At 36.9% G+C, this 21403-nt stretch overlaps 1 protein-coding gene across 4 annotated transcripts in view; it reads left to right on the top strand.

Annotated features, from left to right (window-relative positions):
- The window catches only part of NRG1 (neuregulin 1), a 1119143-nt gene that overhangs the window by 966640 nt on the left and 131100 nt on the right, over positions 1 to 21403 (top strand). For 3 of the 4 annotated variants that reach the window (XM_064368894.1, XM_012476013.3, XM_064368896.1), the window contains exon 5: positions 833 to 883. The exons of the other annotated variant lie outside the window; for it this stretch is intronic. In XM_064368894.1, coding sequence (XP_064224964.1) covers positions 833 to 883 — 51 coding nt within the window. The remainder of the gene's footprint in view (positions 1 to 832; positions 884 to 21403) is intronic. 4 annotated transcript variants of the gene reach the window in all.

The raw sequence follows: 21403 nt of genomic DNA, 5'->3' as shown, positions 1-21403 counted from the left end.
GATTTAGATTGACTGTAACTATTGTTTCTTAATTTGGTGACTTGAATCTTGATAACTTTCTGACTATTGACTTTCAATCCTTCTTTGATACCAAGACTTCTTTATTTCTTACTAACAAAAACCCATCTGTCCCATGCTTTTTTCTGCATGAGTCATATTTTTCATTCTGCCTGTACTTAACTGGTTTTTCTTCTTTTATCTTTGCTACCTAAGAAAATCTTGCTACTGGATATCCCCTACTATTGTATGATTTATTTAATTAGCTTGGTTTGTTTGATCTGAAAGTAATTACTCTATTGCTCTAGTAGACCCTGCATGGACTTTTCAGCACTTCCTTGTCAGGATGTTTATGCAGATCCAAGTTGCCTGGAAATACTCTCACTCTTGTTTATTTATTTATTTATTTATTTATTTGACATGCATGGAAGTTGGCTTTCACTCTCTTGGAATCCGGGGGCTGTTCTCTTTGGTTTCATGTTTTCTAAAAATCAAGACCACACCTAAGAGAAGAAATTTTCTGTCTCACCTGTAGTGTGGATCTCATTAGAGTCGTCTGTCTTGGAAGTTCAGATAATGCTTGATGAGTGGAATATTCTTATAGATGGACTGACTCCATTTTCATCCCTTTTAAAAGTCTTTGGGTCTAAACTATGGAAATATTCCTTTGTGGTCTTTGAGTATTGCATATATCTTCTGACTTACAAATGCTTCAGCTTCTCTGTTGCACTGTGTTCTAGTACTCTTTTAGTAGGTGATACCCAAGGCTGGCAAATTTCTAATAGTCCAAGCAGCATGACTCAATAAAGCCTCATTCCACTTTTATGTTTTATAGAATCTCCCATTAGAATATCAGTATCGACAGAAGGAACAAATACTTCTTCATGTAAGTATATTTGGATATTCTGCTCACTGGTTTTTAACCCACGACACTATCTGCTTTAGAAGATCATGTTCACGTCTATCCTCCGCCCCTGTTAAGGGTCAGCATATTGAGTTTGGCAACAGGATAGTATTTGCTATTTGGAGTAGAAGGGCCTCCAATATGCTTAGGGACAACTAGACGTCCTGTCCCCCCAGTATACGTAAGAATATTGAAATATACCACATATGTATTAGTTTTAGGATAATCTGGTGACTTTGAATATTGAAAAATAATTGCACAAGTTCTGAGGCCTAATTCCTGGCAAGCAATAGAGCACATTGTGTATCTTTTCCATTTGTCTGGATGCCTTCAGCAACTGAGGCATGATACCCAGCTGTTTGGAGGCTGTGTTCCAAAACTCCTTCATTCTCATATAAAATCAGCTGTGATGGAGTAAGAAAACTATATATAGATGCCCTTAATTCAAATTTGATAGCAAGTAACTAATTATAAAAATGTTTGAAAGCAAGTCCCTAGGCAAGATCTCAGATTAGTTTTCATCTGTTTAATGTGAAATGGGCTTTGTGCTTTGGACTTCTGTAACTGTTAGATTGATTGGGGTTTTGTGCTGTCAGGGGAACGTAAGATATTAGCAAGAACTAGTATGAAGAGTTTTTGATACTTATAAATTGAGAATATCATTGTATTAAATTTTGATACTCAACAGGGGAGTTTATCAAACCTCGAAAATTAAACATAACTACAGTCTTTCTCTTCCTTATTTTAGCTCCTTATTTAAAGCATTTCTCAGTTTGATAAGCTCTTCAATAAATAGATGTTCCTAGTGATTCTATTTCAATCTGGAGAGTGTGTTGAAGAACTGATTTCCTTTTGCTATCAGCAGGGTAGGAAAACTCTAGAAAAGTCTGTCCTTTTGGCAATTTAAGTTGTTTTGTCAATCTGTTTAAATAAATCCTTTTTAATGTTGCAGCCTTTCCCTCCAGGTTGGTGATACTAGAATTGTAACTATATGATGCAAAAATATATTTTATTGGCCAGGTGTAGTGGTTCATGGCTGTAATCCCAGCACTTTGGGAGGCTGAGGCAGGTGGATTACAAGGTCAAGAGTTCGAGACCAGCCTGGCCAACATGGTGAAACCCTATCTCTACTAAAAATACAAAAATTAGCCAGGCATGGTGGCATGCATCTGTAGTCCTAGATACTCAGGAGGCTGAGGCAGGAGAATTGTTTGAACCCAGGAGGCAGAGGTTGCGGTGAGCCAAGATCATGCCACTGCATGCCAGCCTGGGTGACAGAGCGAGAGTCCATCTCAAAAAAAAAAAAAATCTTTTACTGTGCAAAGTATGGTGTTTTGGCTATATTTTAACTACATAAAGCATCATTTAACTGGATTGATGGCAGCAGCCTAGTGATATCAAACGGGAAATGAAATGCTAGAAAGGGCTAAATGAGTTTTCTGCATGTTCCAAGGGCTCTCATCATATCCTTCAAAATGATCATTTCTGCTGGGTATTTGCGCTATTTGCTTTTAAATTCTACTTATAAAAAGATTAGTATAATTATATGGATTTAACACCAAGGAATCATATTGAGCTTCTTTTTTTTTTTTTTTTTTAAGTGTTTATTCTACAGAAGCAAATACTAGGTTTTTCTTTTCTGGCGTTTTGTCTGGAAATAGTTTCTCTCCTGTATGATTCATTGAATAAAGTTACTGAAACACTTGTAATTGGAACCCTTCATGCTATCATCAGTGGGACCATAGGTACTGTCCTTAAGCACATCTGAACAGTTTGGGAATGGAAACAAAATATTTCTTTTGGTTTTCCAGAGCTTTGGAGACCTGAAATGAATCTCAGTTTACATTTCTATTCATTGCATTACCACTGAGAGAGGAATAACTATGAAATCTGATTGGCCTCTAACTCTCAGCAGAATTAGTTTTTGATATTTGGTAATGGTTTAAAACTAAAAAAGGAAGCTTTGTGTACCATGATATTAAAATAGTTTAATGTGCCGTTTTCATACATCAGTCAACCTACATTATGGTAGGTTCTCAGGTTCTCAGTAAATATGGTTGAATTGATTCATGAATCCTTTTTTTTTTTTTGGTGGAACTTAATTTTATTAGGAGAATGTAAACAATGTAATAAACTAATTACATGATATATGAGAAGGTGCTACATAATCCAAGAATGACAAACAGTAGAGAAGGGGAGGGGATAAGGGGAGTTGAGACTTGTGATTTTTAATAGCTTGATCAAGGTAAGTCTCATTAAATTGTTGATATTTGAGCGAAAAGTGAAAAGAAGTGAAGGGCTAACTTTGTAAACATCTAGGGAAACTGGCTGGGCATGGTGACTCATGCCTGTAATCCCAGCATTTTGGAAGGCCAAGGCAGGAAGATCGCTTCAGCCCAAGAGCTTGAGGCCAGTGTGGGCAACACTAGTAAGACTTTGGTTCTACAGAAAATTTAAAAATTAGCTGGACATGGTGGCATGCGCCTGTAGTCCCACCTGCTTGGGAGGCTGAGATGGGAGGATCACTTGAGCTCAGGAGGTTGAAGCTATGGTGAGCTGTGATTGTGCCACTGCACACCAGCCTGGGTGACAGAGTAAGATTCTGTTTCAAGAAAAAGAAACAAAGAAACTTCTGGGGAAACTGTATTTAGGCAGAGAACAGCCCGTGCCAAGGCCTTAGGCAAGAGCATGGCTCATGTGCCTTGTAGGGGAACCATAAGGAGACCTGTGGGGTTGGAGTAGAAGGAACAAAAGGCTGAATTATAGGAGATGAGGGCCACAAACCCTGGGGCCGGAGCATGTAGTGCCTCTTAGGTCATTGTCAGGACATTGGTATTTAATAGAATTGCTCTGGCTCCTGTATGAAGGATAGCTCACTGGGAGCAAGGGTGGACTCCAGGATGCCAGTTAGGTGACTTTTGCTGAGAGTATGTTGGCCTAGCCCAGGCTGGTAGCAGTAGAGGTGGCAAAAAATAGTCAGTAATAGTTTGAAAGTAAAGACAGCAAGATTCCCTAACCAGTTGGATATGAAGTGTTAGAGAAAGAGAAAAGCCGTAGGTGAAACCAAGGCTGCTTTTGTTTTATTTTTTTAATTTTTGGTGTTCCGTTTTTTTTTCCTCTTTTGGCTTTTTCATTATATTTCTTCATATTGACTATTGTTTTACTTGTTTATTTATAATTACAATATGGATTTTTAACTAATCCTAGTGTATTTTTTGAAATTTTAGATTCAGTGGGTACATTGGTAGGTTTGTTTTCTTTTTTAATCTCATGAAAATATGCTCTTCACTTTGAAAATGTGAACCAATCGTGGCAGGAGCTAGGTCCAGTCTTAGTTACAATAATGAAAAGAGCATGAAGCACACGGTGCATTTCAAGGAAGCCACACGCAGGACTTGCATTGCCGGGAACAGCTGTGAGGTACAAATTACTCCATTTAGTAAAGGCTGAAGGTGAACCTTGAAGAGTCAGCAATAACAATAAGCTGGACTTAAAAATGCAAAATATATAAAAAAGTCAAAGGCCTCAGAAAAGTTCACCTGGTCAAAAATAATCAGCCTCAAGCCTCAAAGAATAGATTTCTTTTCACTTTATTTTAGCCAGCAAGGAGATGTTAGTAAATCCTTGTATTTGGAAAGCGAACTCTGCTCTTCTAGTGCGGCCATGCCTCTATGGGTTACATTCTTTGAACTAATGACATGGGTGTTTTCGAAAGTAAATGTTTTAAAAAGCCTCTCTGAAGTAGTATGGATTCAGCAAACATTATATGTGTTAAACAGTTCTCTGCGATTTGGGGGCGTCAGTGTAAAAAAAAAGGAGGCTTTCAGAGCAAACAGATATAGGCAGAGGAGATGGACCTGACTTCACAGCCCCCAAAGTTCCCTTTTCTCCTCTTTAACTCATGTTGAATTAGAAAAAAATAACAAAAATAAATGAATAAATAAGAGAGTGCATGGTGGCTCATGCCTGTAATCCCAGCACTTTGAGAGACCAAGGTGAAAGGATAGCTTGAGGCCAAGAGTTTGAGACCAGCCTGGGGAACACATTGAGATCTCATCTCTACAAAAAATAAAGAAATTAGCCAGACCTGGTGGCACCCCTGACGTCTTAGCTACTTGGGAGGCTGAGGTGGGAGGATCACTTGAGCCCAGGAGTTTGAGGCTGTCATGAGTTAAGGTTGCATCTCTGCACTCCAGCCTGGGCAACACAGCAAGACCTTGTCTCTCTTAAAATAAAAACAAACAAAAACAAGAAAGAAAAATAAAAAAAACAAAAAGAAGAAAATAAAATTTACTCACCTACCCATACTTAATGTATTATAAGCATTTTTCTCATGTCTAAGTATTAATCAGAAATATATTTTATAGATCACTGTAACAATTAAGAAATCATTCTTGACTGGATATTTTTAAGGGATTTTTCATTTACAAACACATTATCAGTTTTGCCCCCTTTCTATTTATTTTTCCTACCACTTGTAAATATTGGTGAAACATCAAAGTTCTTACTCCTTCCCTTTGTAAGACAATTTTTACTACTCATTATTTTTTTTGAAATTGGAAACTTCCATTGTTCATTCAACAGAGTGCAGAGATTCAACTGTAACTCATGACAACCTCAAACTCCTGGGCTCAAGTGATCCTCCCACCTCAGCCTCCCAAGTAGCTGAGACTTCAGGGGTGCCACCAGGTCTGGCTAATTTCTTTATTTTTTGTAGAGACGAGGTCTCAATGTGTTGCGCAGTTTACAGTTGTTAATTCTAATTTTTTATGTTCTTTATACCAATGTCCTAATAGAGATAAAAATTTTCTTTATTTTCTTTTGTTTTTTGTAAGTGAGGCGTCTGTGACTAAAAACTTATAATAATTCTGTAAATGAGTTTTCTATTACACATAAGTGACAAGTTTTAGGAGAAGAATTTGAACCTTACAAAACAGTCGGTAGGACTATCTTGTTGCTCCTTTTATAGAATCAGCAGAAGTGAATTGATTGTTTAGAACGAGCCTTAATGACTTCTTTTGGATGTGCCAGCTGCTAGTGACCCCATTTTGCAGACAATTCTGTTGACTATCATAAAAAAATAATTGTTCTACCAACCACTTTGCTGAATTAAGCACCATCTATTCCAATTTAATACATAAACGTGGAAAACAAAATAGAAAACTAACAAATAGTGATAGGAAAGAAAATAAAGATAAATCCCTGGGAAATAGTTTAAGTGGTGAAATCTGTTTCAAATATGAATAATAGCAAACATTTATTGAAGGCTTACTGTGTGCCAAGTGCTGTGCCAGATGTTTTACATGAATGATGACTCATGGTTCTCATAAAAACTTATTACACTGTACAGACGATGAAACTGTTACTTATTGTCCAAAGTCACACAGCAGCATTCAACCCCAGATAACACACTGGCCTTCTATGTCACATAAGGTTTTGCTGCCTCAAAGAAAAAGCCCTTACTAGTGAAAGAAATGAGATTCTGTGAGTGGATTGAAAAGTAGCCTTTGGTACAAAGTCTATTGGGAGTATACGTGGTGGATTAAAGTAAATGAGTTGTCTAGGGCCAGTTACACGCATATGATCTTCATTATTACACATCAAAGCATAACAGGTGAATGAAATGGGAAGAGCACAAATGCTGGGTGGACTCTTGCTCTTAAATCTAAATACTAACGCTGAGGCCAACCGAGGTGGCTCATGCTTGTAATCTCAGCACTTTGGGAGGCCAAAGTGGAAGGATTGCTTGAGCAAATTGATCATTGAGCCTAGGAGAATGAGGTTTCAGTAAGCCATGATCTCACCACTACACTCCAGCCTGGGCAACAGAGACCCTGTCTCAAAAATAATTAAATAAATAAATAAATACCAGTGCTGCTAATTACCGTATAATTTTAAACAAATATGTAACTTCCCTGAGACTCAGTTTCTCTTCTCTCCTTCCTTCTACTCTTCTTGTCTCGTCTTTTCTTTTCCTTTCTCCTTTCCTTTCCTTTCCCCTTCCCTTTCCCCTTCCTTTCCCTTTCCCCTTCCCTTCCCTTTCCCCTTCCTTTCCCTTTCCCCTTCCTTTCCCTTTCCCCTTCCCTTCCCTTTTCCCTTCCCTTCCCTTTCCCCTTCCCTTCCCTTTTCCCTTCCCTTCCCTTCCCTTTCCCCTTCCCTTCCCCTCCCTTTCCCCTTCCCTTCCCCTTCCCTTCCCCTTCCCTTCCCCCTTCCCTTTCCCCTTCCCTTCCCTTTCCCTTTCCCCTTCCCTTTCCCCTTCCCTTCCCTTTCCCCTTCCCTTCCCTCTTCCCCTTCCTTTCCCTTTCCCCTTCCTTTCCCTTTCCCCTTCCCTTCCCTTTTCCCTTCCCCTCCCTTTCCCCTTCCCTTCCCTTTTCCCTTCCCTTCCCTTCCCTTTCCCCTTCCCTTCCCCTCCCTTTCCCCTTCCCTTCCCCTTCCCTTCCCCTTCCCTTCCCCCTTCCCTTCCCCCTTCCCTTCCCCCTTCCCTTCCCCCTTCCCTTTCCCCTTCCCTTCCCTTTCCCTTTCCCCTTCCCTTTCCCCTTCCCTTTCCCCTTCCCTTCCCTTTCCCCTTCCCTTCCCTTTCCCCTTCCTTTCCTTTTCTCTTTCCCCTTCCATTCCCCTTTCTCTTCCCCCTTTCCTTCCCCTTTCCTTCCCCCTTCCCTTCCCCCTTTCTTTCCCCCTTCCCTTCCCTTTCCCCTTCCCCTTCCTCTTCCCCTTCCTCTTCCCCTTCCCCTTCCCTTTCTTCTTCTTTGATAGGGTTTCTCTCTGTCACCCAGGCTGGAGTGCAGTAGTGCAATCATAGCTCACTGCAGCCTTGACCTCCTGGGCTCCAGCCATCCTCCTACCTTAGCCTCCCTAGTAGCTGGGACTACACGTGTGTGCCACCATACCTCTTGATAATTTTTGCAGAGACAGAGTTTCTCCATGTTGCCCACACTGCTATTGAACTCCTGTGCTCAAGTGATCCACCCACCTCAGCCAACCAAAGTGTTAGAATTGTAGGCATAAGCCATCATGACCAGCCCCAAGATTCAGTTTCTATGTCTAAAGAGCCCTATTTATTTTAAACGTATATTGAGAAGTCTAGTGTGACAAAAATGTGTGTAAATCATTTAGCACAACTTTGCTTTAAGGTGGTCCCTTCATGTATGGAAGAGAGCCAGTGTGTGTGAAAGTGGCATGGCTCTAAAAGGAGAATGGAAGTCAGGCAGTGTTTGCATTTTAGTTCAACAACATTGGAAAGTGCCCTTATTGTTGAAGAAGGAAATGAGTTTATGATTTTCAGCCTAAATGATGCTGCTGACAGTTCTTTGCTAGGAAATCACTATGTCTTTTCAAAATATTATATATTCTCAGCTAAGGCTGCATTTTAAAGAAATTTATCCAGAAAGTCTCCTTTGAAATCTCTGAATGAAACAAACAATCCAGTTTTTGATTTGGCACCTAAAAAAGCTAGCTGAAGGAAAAGAATGTCTTTGCAGAGACATTTCTGTCGTAATGAGGTAGAACAGTTTCACTTGGGAATTGCGCACTGACATGTATTGATTAGGTTGGACCAGATCTGGGTGGTCCATTGGTGAAATTTAGACCCATGGTTCTTACATTCCACCCTCAATTGTAACTGACTTACCTGCTTTTATGGTAGAGAAAACGTCTGGGAGCTTAGCTAAATGATTCTCAGCTGGAAAAATGCCATTTCAATTTCAGGTCTTTATTGGTTGTAACATGTGCACCTCTCCTGCCACTGTTGGAGAGCAACTTTTAATTGAATGCAAATTGTGTTTTCAGATTTTTATAAACATGGCATTATCCATGGGTTGGTGGCTCTGTCCACTGTGGAGAATGACAAACAAATTATCATGCATCATATAGCAATAAAATAATAATTCAAAAAGAAAATTGCCCAACTGGTATTACCTCATCTTTCTGGTTGCCTGGAAAGTTTGTTACAGATTTTCAGGATTTTAGAGTGACTTGGTGCAAGAGTTGGGGCTTGTATGTTATAGCCATTTGTATGTGCAGGCAGGTTACTGACTTCATGATCAGTTCATTTATTCTGTACATGAATATATCTTACTTTTCTTTCTTTTCTGTTTTTTTTAACGATACTGCTTGCAAGTATGATATATTTCTCTACTTCTGCTTTTCCCCTTTTTGAAATCATTCATTGTGTGTCCTTGCATTTCACCACTGGAGAAGAGAATCTAAAGTTTTGTTTGAGCTTTGCCTTTTGTATTTGGCTGAAATCAACACTTTACAGAATTATTATTTTGGACCATAAAATACGTGTGTGTGTGTGTGTGATATACATATGTATAAATCATCAATATTTGTATCATATTTTACATTTTCTAAGGCATATTTTCTTATTTTGAGTCATTTATTTCTACAACTCAGTGGCTTAGATTTCATCCTATGGATGAGGGACTTGACGTTCAGAAATCTGTGACTTGTCCAAATTTCAAGAATAAATTGGTAGTTCTAAAAAGAAGAGAAAGTCTACTCCTTGTCCAAACAGCACATTTTAGGGAAGAATCTGATTGGCCCTGATTGCATCATGTCTGACCCTAAACTATTGCATCCAGGGAGATTAATGACTACAGCTGAGTGGGGGCTGGGACACATATCCACTGCTGTGTGTGTTGGGGTTAGTGAGGGCAGATGGGCTCAGCCCCATGGGAACCACGTGGTGTAGTGTAGGATCATTACAGAGAGGAGAGTTCTATAGCAAAAGAAGGGAAAAGTGAGCTAGACAGAAAACAACACAATCATTGACAACTGATGAGCAAACAATCTTAGAAAAATCAGAAAATAGATATTTGTAACAGAGAATTTTAAAGGAAAATTAAAAATAGGTGTTTTTGAAAATTGTGGTTGGGCAGACAAAACTAAGCAGTATGTGCAATCTGAAGAAAATAAGCTGGAAAACTGAAGACAATTGCAATATCATTTTTTAAAAGACTCATTAGTACCTATGAGCCATTATAATTACTCTTAACAGTGCCCTCTTTTTTAACCTAGGAAATTCTGCCTTTTGAAAGAAAGTAGAAAAACATAGAGAAATGAGTTACAGTTTTGAAATTAGAATGAAAGGGAAGCATTTTGAATTCTGTAAAGTGCTCTAACTTTGATGTCAAATGTCAGAGTACTTGATAAGGATCTTTTAAATAAATCTATGATTAAGAAGATTTTGAAAAATTACGAGTTTCTTTTACCAGAGTAATTGTGTGTTGATCAGGGTTTGGATTGTTTTTGTTTTTCAATCTGGAAAGAAAAAGAGCATGCTTAGCCCATTCCATTTAATATTGTGTAGAAAGCTCGCCAGGTCCTGTTCAAGTGTGAGATAATACTGACTGAGGTTTTATCAGACTCATTGACATCACCATCTAAACCTAAACAAAATAACAACTCTAGTAGTTCATCTGTGGGCATCTTCCTCTTTTCTCTGTCATGTTCTTGTTGCAATGCATCTCCCATACAAGGTGTGAATACTTAATTCATTTCTTTAATAAAGATGCTGTGTATACATAGTTCAGCTAATCATCAAAAGTGCCGGAATGGCACTTTTCATTTTATCTCTGAGTCTACCAAAGGTCAGCAAACTGAAAAAACAATTAATTGGGCCACTGTGGGTTATAGCCTAGATCTGGACTCATCTTCATTCAAGCCCATAACTATCTCTGATTTCAGGTTTGGTGTTGAGGTTGAATTTGTGCATCGACTATGGGCTATTTGTTTGTTCTTTGTTGAGGTATTCTAACACTACCTTTTGAGTGAACAGCAAACGTTTAAAGAGCTTTTTAAGAAATGTCAGAGAGTGAGAGAGAGAACGCCTGGATTTGTAAAATGTTGCAGGAATTTTTATTTGTAATTATCACAAATTTAATCAGTCTTTCCTTTAAATTTTTAAAGAAATTTTGGACTATTCTCATTATTTCAATGGTAAGGAAAGTAAAATATAGACAGGGATAGGATGAGTGACACTTAAGGTCAAATAACAAGTGAGTGGTGAATGTAGGTGAATTAAAAATGGATGGCCCTGTTTTTGCTCTTTGATTCTTAGATCACTGAACACTTTCCCTCTCTTTAATGAAAATGAATAGTTAATAACCAGGTCCTACTATAGTTCAGCATGAGGCTAGGAACTGTGTAGGCATGTTTCTTGAGAGGTGGAAGGAGTGATGGTTGGGGGAGATGACTAGGAAATAGTCCTTGGGCTGAAGAAGTTCACAGTGAAGTAAATAGGTTAATTGTGATTAATTGTGCATAATGACACATAATCATAATGGGAAGTAGAATATGGCAAGAGGAAGACTTTCAAATCATATTTTTATTTTTTGTAATATTCCTTAAGATAGAAAAGTCATTTGTGGTTATGTGATTTAAAAGAAAATATTGGCTGAGTGTGGTGGCTCACACTTATAATCCCAGCACTTTGGGAGGCCGAGGTGGGTGGATCACTTGAGGTCAGTTGTTCCAGACCAACCTGACCAACATAGTAAAAGCCCATCTCTACTAAAAATACAAAAATTATCCAGGCATGAAGGCACTCACATGTAATTCTAGCTACTCAGGAGGCTAACGCAGGAGAATTGCTTGAACCCAGGAGGCGGAGGTTGCAGTGAGCCAAGATCACACCACTGCACTCTAGCTTGGGCGACAGAGCAAGACTCTGTCTCAAAAAAAAGAAAGAAAGAAAAAATACTATTATTTTACTGTTATCGTCTTCTAAAATAGTGAATTGTTGTTTCTACTTCATATTTTTACTGAGGAATCAGAATCCTGAAATGTATCTCATTTTAAAAAATGATGACATTCTATAATTTACCATCAAGAATAAAAGATTAGTGGAGACTAAGAGGTTCTGGAAATTAATATATACTAAATAGGGTTTTGAGAGTGGTTTGGGGAACTTTTTGAAATATAACTAGAAACTTTTCAGAAAAGCATAATTATAGTATGGTAAGTTGCATCACTGTTGATGAGCAGACACTTATCCTTGATACAGAGATGGATTTACAAAGACTGTGTTACGTATCTGAGGAGATAGTTTTGTTTAGGCCATCTGGAAATGTATGTATATGAAAAGGTTGCAATTTTATTTTTTTAAAATAGAGACAAGGTCTTCTTATGTTGCCCAGGCTGGTTTCAAACTTCTGGGCTCAAGTACTGCTCCCAACTCAGCCTCAAAGTGCTGGAAATATAGACACGAGCCACCGCACCCAGCTTGCAATTTCCTGAACTTGTTTTGTTCTTAAGTAAGACTTGTTTTGTTTTTTAATTTTTGTTTTTTAAATTTTTGTTTTTTAAAGACTTGAATTGATCCAAAGAAGGGAGAAGTGGTAAATTTAAAAAAGGATGCTGAGTTATAATCAAGGAATCCAGTAAAGGAAATTAATCTTTTAAAATTATAAAACCAAAATTTTACCTTTATGATAATTCCACCCCCGATTTTCTTAAAATTCATTTACTAAGAGCAGTGACTAACTGACAAGAAATTTCTGTGTCATTTGATAAAGATTTCAACTACAAATGGGAATTAAGGTATATTAAAAAATAAAATTCTGCATGACAAAATATTTAAAATGCTAGTTTTTAATGTTCTACACAAATATTGTCCTACATTTTAACCTAGAAATCTACATATTGAATCAGCCTATAAAAATCCATGTCTTTCATAAATAGTGTAGCTTTGAAGACAGATTTTTTTTTTGTACAAGTCTCAGCCTACAAAGCTATGAAAAGGAAGTTGCTGCATTTCTTTAAGCTGTAAAATCTAATATGTCCCAGCTCTGATGAAATGTACCAGGAGGAACCTGCCTTGTCAAACAGGATATTTTTTATGATGAAATGTGATATGAAGAGGCATAAGCTTACATATATCTGAGAGAAAGTTATTAAAGTGGCCATAATAGATTTTTCACAAATTTTGTATACTTCTCTTACTTGATCCAGATGTATTTTTTCCCTCTATTGTTTTCATAGCAGCTTCTTAATTTCACCTCCCTAATGTTCCAGAGCATAAATGCATCTTTGTTCAGAGTTTCCCCAAGTTATCTGTGAGAAAATAAACCATACAAAGGGCCCCTGGCTGTGTTTTAAGATAAACAGATTGTGGAGGTGGGAGAATTACCTTGTGTGTGCAAATGATATTGTATGTGAAAGCAAGATGAAGTTTAGGAGGAAAATAGATGACTCAAAGACACCTAAGAGGTTTATTAAAACATTTAAACATGATTTTACAATGCAGGTGAAGAGGATTCATATTTAAATTCATTCAGCTTAGTGAAAAAATAAAGAAAAATGGAAGTTAACATGCACTACATGTGTACACACAGAAACAACTACAATAAAACTTTCTGCCTTTTATTTTTTTTTATTATTATTATTATTTTTTGAGATGGAATCATGCTTTGTCACCAGGCTGGAGTATAGTGGCACTAACTAGGCTCATTGTAAACTCTGCCTCCCCGGTTCTAGTGATGATTCTTCTGCTTCAGCCTCCCAAGTAGCTGGGATTACAGGCATGCGCCACCACACCTGGCTAATATTGTATATTTCTGATAGAGACAGGGTTTTACCATATTAGCCAGGCTAGTCTCAAACTCCTGATCTCAAGTGATCCACCTGCCTTGGCCTCCCAAAGTGTTGGGATAACAGGCGTGAGCCACCGCACCTAGCCTCTGCTTATTTTTTGAGGTTTCTAGAACATTGGCTGTGATCTTTTGGGTAAACAGTGCACCGAGGAATGAGTGTAATAAAAGCTCCTGGTGGAGAAGGGCTTTATGAAGAACAGACTTGGCTGTAGTCTCAATTTTCAAAATGTCATAACTTCTTGCTTTTTATTTGAAGTGCAGACCTGGGTATATTTTATTAAAATAATGGTCTGAAATTATTTTTTAAAAATATTCTTTGTCCAATCAAGGAGTAAAAGCAAATCCTTTATTATTTTGTAGTTAGATGGTAGACCATCTTCTAGTCCCTAGAAGTTCACTCTACGTGTTCCCTAGCTCTTGCTTGGACCACAGCCTTGCCACTTCTTATCCACAGTGGCGTGCGTATCAGTTCCCCCACCAGAATGTAAAATACTAAAGGGAAGAATTTTGATTGCTTTGTATTTCTATTCCCAGAACTTATCACTATGCCGTTTCCCAGGAAGTATTTATTAAATGGATGTCAACGTTATCAGTGATTTAATGCATTTTTTGTGGGATTATCATTTTTTAAAGTTATACACATATACAATGAAAAGAAAACCACCTTCACCTTAAATCATGGACACAAATATTTATTTTAAAATCAAAGTTTTAACAAACTAACAGTGGCTTAAATAATATTTATTAGAGAACTTGTAACATTTTGAGAAGCATTCACATTCTATATATGTGTATTTTAAATTTATATCTGGTTTTTACATCTGGAAGATTTTTTATTTTACTGTAAATACTTATTTTCATGGTGATTTATAAAAACCTGTTTCTCCTTTGATAGGATTATTGCAAATTATTCCAGAATCTACTTATTAACTGGTCGCTGTTCCCCTCTGTAGTGCTGAAGAGGCACTTGCTTGGGAACAGGAGAATTGCCACAGTAGTATCAATAAAGTGGATTATTTTCCCTTTCTTATCCTTAATAGTAATAATAGGCGACAATAATTATATTTTAATGAGCATCTATGTGTGAGATGCTTCCCTCTGAGAATGGATGTTGTTAGTCCCATTATATAGATGGGAAGACTGATACTCAAAACAGTTCAATATTTGTCAAGTAGTGGTAGAAGCAGGATTCCACCCCAGTCTTTCTGACTGTTCATCCTGTGTTCTTTTCACCCACAGATAGTAGAGGTTGAAGGCTCAGAAGAACACTTGTTGAGCTCAGAGAGCTCTTCTTGAGACCTCTATCATACTAGGCTAAAGGGCAAATGATCATTGCAGCTACTTTCAGAAAAGGACCATTTCTGATCCTTTTCCCCTAATGAGATGACCAAATCTGACCTGTGAATCCAGTTTCCTAAGCACAATACAGAATAGATACACCCATTTACTATGATAAAAACCATTAAAAGTAGAACAATTTTAGGTACCAAATTATATTCATTTGGTACTTGGGATAATTTAAAAAGATTGCCATGAACCTCATCCAGTCTGCTGCCCAGCGTGCACACATTTGGAATGGGGAGATAATGATGAGAATGGTATTGTAGATAAAAGGTGTATGCATTCAACATCTGAAATGCTTAGGTTATTCAAAGAAAAGAATAAACACAACATATGGCATGTAGCCTCAGCTACTTCATGTTTGAAGTTGATGGTAACATTCAGATCAATTTTGAGAAGCAGACTACAACCATAGCTTTTTGTTTAAGTTTCAGATTGATATGGAAGGTTATTTGTTTTAACAATCCCTATGGTAAGTTTTCTTTCTTCTGTGTTTCAGTTGACTTATTTTGTCAGATATTAGGTTGTTTTCTTTTTCTCAGGCAAGATGGCATTTTCATCCCCTGCTGTTGTTAACATTTAAAGCATGCAGCTTCTTGTTGTGCTGTGGTGTAAATTCCAAGTGACTGACGATGATTAAACAGAAAATGAAACTTGAATGGCACTATCTCAAAATCTACTTAAAGCCACAACAGATATCTGTCTGTAGCAATATATCACTTGGAACACATGAAAAATAAGACATTGTAGCTTTTCGTGTCTGGATTTCTTTTTCTCTGAAAGCAAAGAAGAAAAATACTGATTTTTCCTGGATCACTAAAACAGTAGTATGGATTTCTAAACAGAGTGGGCCATACGAACACACAGTTAATTATACCTGAACTTGAAATCTCATACTGTGCACTTTACCTCTTTTATATCAGTTGTAATTTCTCATTTATGTATAGATACTATAGTCACATTAAAAAAAAAAGAGTATATAACTGTAATTAAAAAGCAAGTACTCAAGAAAGATACAAAGAATTAATTGGAATTGCAATTCTTCTTTCTGTATTGACTGCAAAAGCTTGGTGATCTTCTGAATTGTACTTCAACAGTGATCTCAAGACTCCTTCCAACCCCCAAGGCTCTCCTTTTTTAACATTTGTTATTACTTAGCTATTTTATTTGGCAGGGATCCCTTCTATCTCATCTTCTAATGTACTGGCAATGGTCCTATTGCCGATGTCTTAGAGCCTACTGCTGCTGGGGTAAGAGACACAGCCGAACTTTCTAGCCTCTGCATCCTTATAAATAATGCATCTGGTTTCCTGTAACTACATGAACTCTTAGACTTTAGTAGGCATTTCTTTGTTAGTCAGGGTAAAAGAGTTGGGAGATGAACAGTTGTGGAAATAGTGGTAGGCAGTTATTATCAATGATTAGAACCTGAGTCCATGACATATGCATTAATCACTGGGTTAATGCTAATGGAATGCTTATAGTATTTATAGTAGATATAAACAAGATATAGAAAAAGAATATCTTTGCTGACCAAACCACATGCTTAATTCAACGTGGGAAATTCTGATGATGTTAATCTAGGACGCTTTGAGAGAGATTTTAAAAAATATCTTTTAATTTGCACAGAATTCACTGGTTTTTTGGGTGTGGACACACTTGTTCTTAAGAACAATAGCAACAAGATCTTGGTTTTACACAGTACCTAATGCTCCATGTAGCTTAGTGGTATAACAAATTATTGAATTTGTAATAAAAAGGTAAATGCTGTGTTAATAAGTTAATAACAAAGTAAATAATGCATATTTGTACTTTTAACTTCAAAGTGTTTTATAAACTTGTGGCATTAAAAATTAATGTTTTATTTTTGAGCATCAGAGAAAATAGTATTTAAATAAGAGAAACCAATATTTAAAGTGAAAATAATTTTAGCAACTTTTTAAAATGTACCTTCAAGCCATGTTAATATAAAATGAGTTCCATTGAAGTTTACACTGTTTTCTTCACTGGACATGCCTGAGTTGGACCTGTCACACAATGACAATGTTCAGTGTCATGATTATACTGTAAGGACAAAAAGTTCAAACTGATTTAGATGCGGCCGGGCGCGGTGTCTCACGCCTGTAATCCCAGCACTTTAGGAGGCCAAGACTGGTGGATCATGAGGTCAGGAGTTTGAGACCAGCCTGACCAACATGATGAAACCCCATCTCTACTAAAAATACAAAAATTAGCTGGTGTGGTGGTATGCACCTGTAAACACAGCTACTCAGAAGGCTGAGGCAAGAGAATCGCTTGAACCTGGAAGCAGAGGATTCTGTAAGCCAAGATCAGGCCACTGCACTCCAGCCTTTGTGACAGAGCAAGACTCTGTCTCAAAAAAAAAAAAAATGATTTAGATGCTGATGATAAATTTGTTGCTCTAGAGCCTTGTATATTTTTATGAGAATTAACTCAAAGAAGGTACCAAATTATATTCATACCTGAAAGAAGGGAAAATTGTTTCTAACATGATACAGAATCTTCATCCTAATCATTTTATTATTGATTTATTTAGTTACCGTCAGTTCATCTATGAACAGCTCATTCATTTAGAAAGATGATCCTTGTAAGTTTAATTGTAAAACTCTTTCTCATCCTCTTTAGCATCTGACATGCCAGCGATTTTGCAAAGCTAGGTGGTTATCAGGACTAACCAGTTAAAATGTTTAACACTTACTTCTTTGATTCCTGTAGATCATCTTATTAATTAACCTAGTATCTGTAAGTAACAAATTTTTAAATCAGATATATATCTGTATGCATGTAATTAATTCTTTTCTCTTTGATATTTGACTACTTTTTTATGCTGATACTTTAGAATTTCTGTAAAATTAACACATTTCCTTAATAATTCACAAAATTTGACTAACTGTACTTTAAAATTGTACTTTGGCATCACCAGTACATAAGAAAGCTTCAATTCGTCAAAAAGATAATAATAAACTGTATTAATGCTTTCTTTTATTTATTTTAATTCATCTACCAAAAATAATCGAGCCAACAGCTTTAAAAAATTCAATCATTAAATGACTATGACAGCCTAGTCTGTTTTTGTGGCTGTTTTGTTTTTATGGTTACCGACAATGGAAACAGATAGATTATGTTTTTCTGCTTATAAATTGTCCAGTACCTCCAAAGGCCTCTTGCCTAGGCATGATCTCTTCTAGAATTGAATTCTGCATTCTTCTTCTATCACTAATCAAACAAAACACTATCAGAAGAAAACATTTCCATAACTGGATCCGGAGTGAAGGAAAATTTCAGATACTTAGACATGCATATACAATAAACAGTGTTTCCTGACAGGATCATTAAAAAAAAATTACTCTGCTATATGTCAACTGCACAAATAGAGTCCATTATAAGGCTATGGACTCTTACTTCTGAAGTCTGCCTTTATGCCCACCTAAGATTAGGAAACCTAAGTCTTCCACTAGAATGTAAATATTATGGAAGCAGAAACTATTGCAATCTCTTTCCCCAGTGCCTGCCTTCCTCTTCCTCTCAGTCTTAAATAGGGCCTGGTACATATGAGGCAGTTGCTTAAAAAAAATCATTGAAGGAATGAATGAAGTTGCTTAAGGCTGGGAGCAGTAGTCTGTAAGTGAGTAGATTCTCACCTGTAGTCCCAGCACTTTGGAATGCTGAGGCAGAAGGATCGCTTGAGACCAGGAGTTCGAGACTAGCCTGAGAAACATAGTGAGAGCCCATCTTTACAAAGAAATTTCAAAAATTAGCCAGGTATGGTGATGCGTACCTGTAGTCCCAGCTAATTGAGAGGCTGAAACAGGAGGATCACTTGAGCCCAGGAGTTTGAGGCTGAGCAAGATCCTGTCTTTAAAAAAAAGAAAAAAAAAAAAAAAGTTGCATAAAGCAGCAGAGACGAGATCAACCTAGAATGTCTGTGGAAAAACTTTGAATACGCATACATTTTAAAAACCAAATGGGAAATCTGTGGCAGAAGAAGCATTAACTACTGACCTGATCTTCCTTTTTCAGTTTAATTTGAGTAATTTCTAATTTGCTGTAATTGTATGGTTCTTTCAAATACTCATTAAAACTCTCAAAAAATTGAAAAAAAGAAATTACATTTTCCTGCTAAGCTCTGAGTTTGTGGCATGCCTTCTTCCCTCATCTTGTTGATGTTCAAAGAAATATGCAACAGAGGGCATCATACTGTTTAGTATGTTAAATTATTTTCATTCATGTACATTCATGTACTTACTAGCAACGTCATTTAAATGGGTTGGTTTCATCATGGCTAGACTTAAGACACATCACATAATTAAGTGGACAACCTAATTAATATTCCATATTAAATCCTGATATTGGAAAAAACTAATCTGAAAAATAAATCTTCCAAAGTAGAAATTGCAATATATATGTGAACAATATTCTCATCATATTTTTTCTTCTTTTCTCCCCTGTTCCCATACTGAGTCTTGTGTAAGTCCAAATAAACATTTTACTGTAGAAATCAACAACAAAAACAATGATCTGTTATATAATTGATTATTTACAAAAGTTTTTTTGAAAGTCTTCTTCCATACTTTATATCAGTATAAAGATTTTGTACAGTAGTATGGAAAAATGGCCTTGAAGTTCAGGTTTAAATCTTTGCGTCACCACTTACTAGCTATGTAATTGTGGGTTATCTGTGGTTTTTTTATCCTCACTTTTTCCACCTGTAAAATAAGAAGAATATCAGTTGCTTTGCAGACTGATTGTGAAGATTATAAATAAGGACTGATGTATATATACTACTTGACACAATGTCTGACCTGTTTCTATTTTTCACAGTCAGCCTTACCTTCCATTTTCTAAGGTGACTCAGACCTTACCACTCTAAAATTTCAAATCATGCCTTCACTCTCTGCAGATCGTACTTGCTACTTTATTAAAAAAAAAAAAAAAAAAGGAAAAACTATAAGATGGAAATTATTTTAATTTCCTGTTACCAAATCTACAAACCCTAGCACAATGCCTGGCATAGATATGGTCGTTTAGTAAACATCTTTTGGATGGATAGGTGGATGGGTAGCTAAGTAAATTAACATATAGATTAGGTCTTTAGAAATGGTACCTATTTTTATTACATCCTGTACAGTGACCTCAAAATTTGACATCTACTGCTTTTGAAAAGCAGGTCATCCTGAGGTTTTCCATTTTGTACCTGCCAGATTGTGAAAAGAAGTTCGTTTAAATCTGCACAGCACATTTCCTGATCAGTTGGCTGAATTACAGTAATGCTATTTCATTTTGAGTTGGGCAATTCAAGCATTTAGCCCTGATTTTTTTTTTTTTTTTTTTTTTTTTTTTTTTTTTGACGGTAAGATAATTATTTTTGTACTCATTCAACACATTTTCCCCCTACCACAGGTTACATAAAACCACCTGTCTCTGGGAGCACAGTTAGTTCTGTGCATTAGATTTCTGCAAATGTTTTACGTTGTCATTGCACTTTTAAGTAAATGTAGCCATCCCTCTGCTCTTCTTCTGCCTTGCCAAATGCTTAGGAACCTTGGAAAACTATTTAATTGGTACTACTTATCTCACTAGATTCTTTGGTCTTAAGGTTGTGAATGGATAACAATGATTTAACTTTTGGTGTGTCCTGAAGTTTCCCATCCAAAACTTTTTTATTTGAATCTTTTCTGGGGTGGAAAAGAATATGGGGGATCTAGTGGTACATTGATACTTTTTAGATGCCTTTGATATCCATCAGTAAACAGCAGTAGACATTTGGAAGAGCATAGAAGAGAGTGAGCTAATTCCAGGTATTTAGCCCCAGGTTAAGGAGACTTAACCTGAGGCTGGGTTATTTCTCTGACCTCTAGGGACAGAGTAGTGGCAAAGCCTTACAGTGGTAAAATTTTTGAGAAACACTTCAAAAGACTTACGTTTTGTTTTAGAATCCTATCTCAAAGCATTTCAAACCATTTAAGTTAAGCCTTTCCTTTCTTACTGGAGGTATGGGGAGGGCGCAAAAAGAAGCATATGATTGAAGCTCTGCACTGCAGTGATTTGTAAAAGAAGTACTTTCCCTGCTAGGTTAAATTGCTCTGTATGCCTCTTGCTGTCAGGGACATGATTTAGTTAAATACAGATGCTTTTAGAGGGGCTTTGTACTGCATCATACATATTTAATAGTTTATAAAATATCTGTATGAATCACTGGGTGGAAAATCCAGCAGCAGAGAAGCTCAGCCTTCACATGGGAGCCTCTGGCCTTATGGTCCACTGACCAGTTAACCACTGGAAAAGGTGTGTTCAGAATGGGAGTGTGCTGAATAATCCAAGGATCCTATTTATTTCAACAGAATAAGCATACCATCTGATCTTTCAGATTTTTTCAGTAATGTGAACTTTACATTTTCCCAAGTCACATTATTCATAGATGTTCTAATTCCCCAGTGATCGAAGTATAGCATTAAGGAAAATCCCTTCTCAATAAATAAATGGTATTGGGTGAGGGGAGGGGGGCAGAAAAAGCTCTTATATGTTCTATAGCAATTAATGGTTTGCC

The sequence above is a fragment of the Aotus nancymaae genome, unplaced genomic scaffold, assembly GCF_030222135.1.
Source record: "Aotus nancymaae isolate 86718 unplaced genomic scaffold, 86718_ANA_hifiasm-v0.15.2.pri h1tg000079l, whole genome shotgun sequence".
Taxonomy (NCBI): Eukaryota; Metazoa; Chordata; class Mammalia; order Primates; family Aotidae; genus Aotus; species Aotus nancymaae.
Note: the sequence above shows the minus strand (reverse complement) of the source record. Positions and strands in the feature narration are given on the sequence as shown.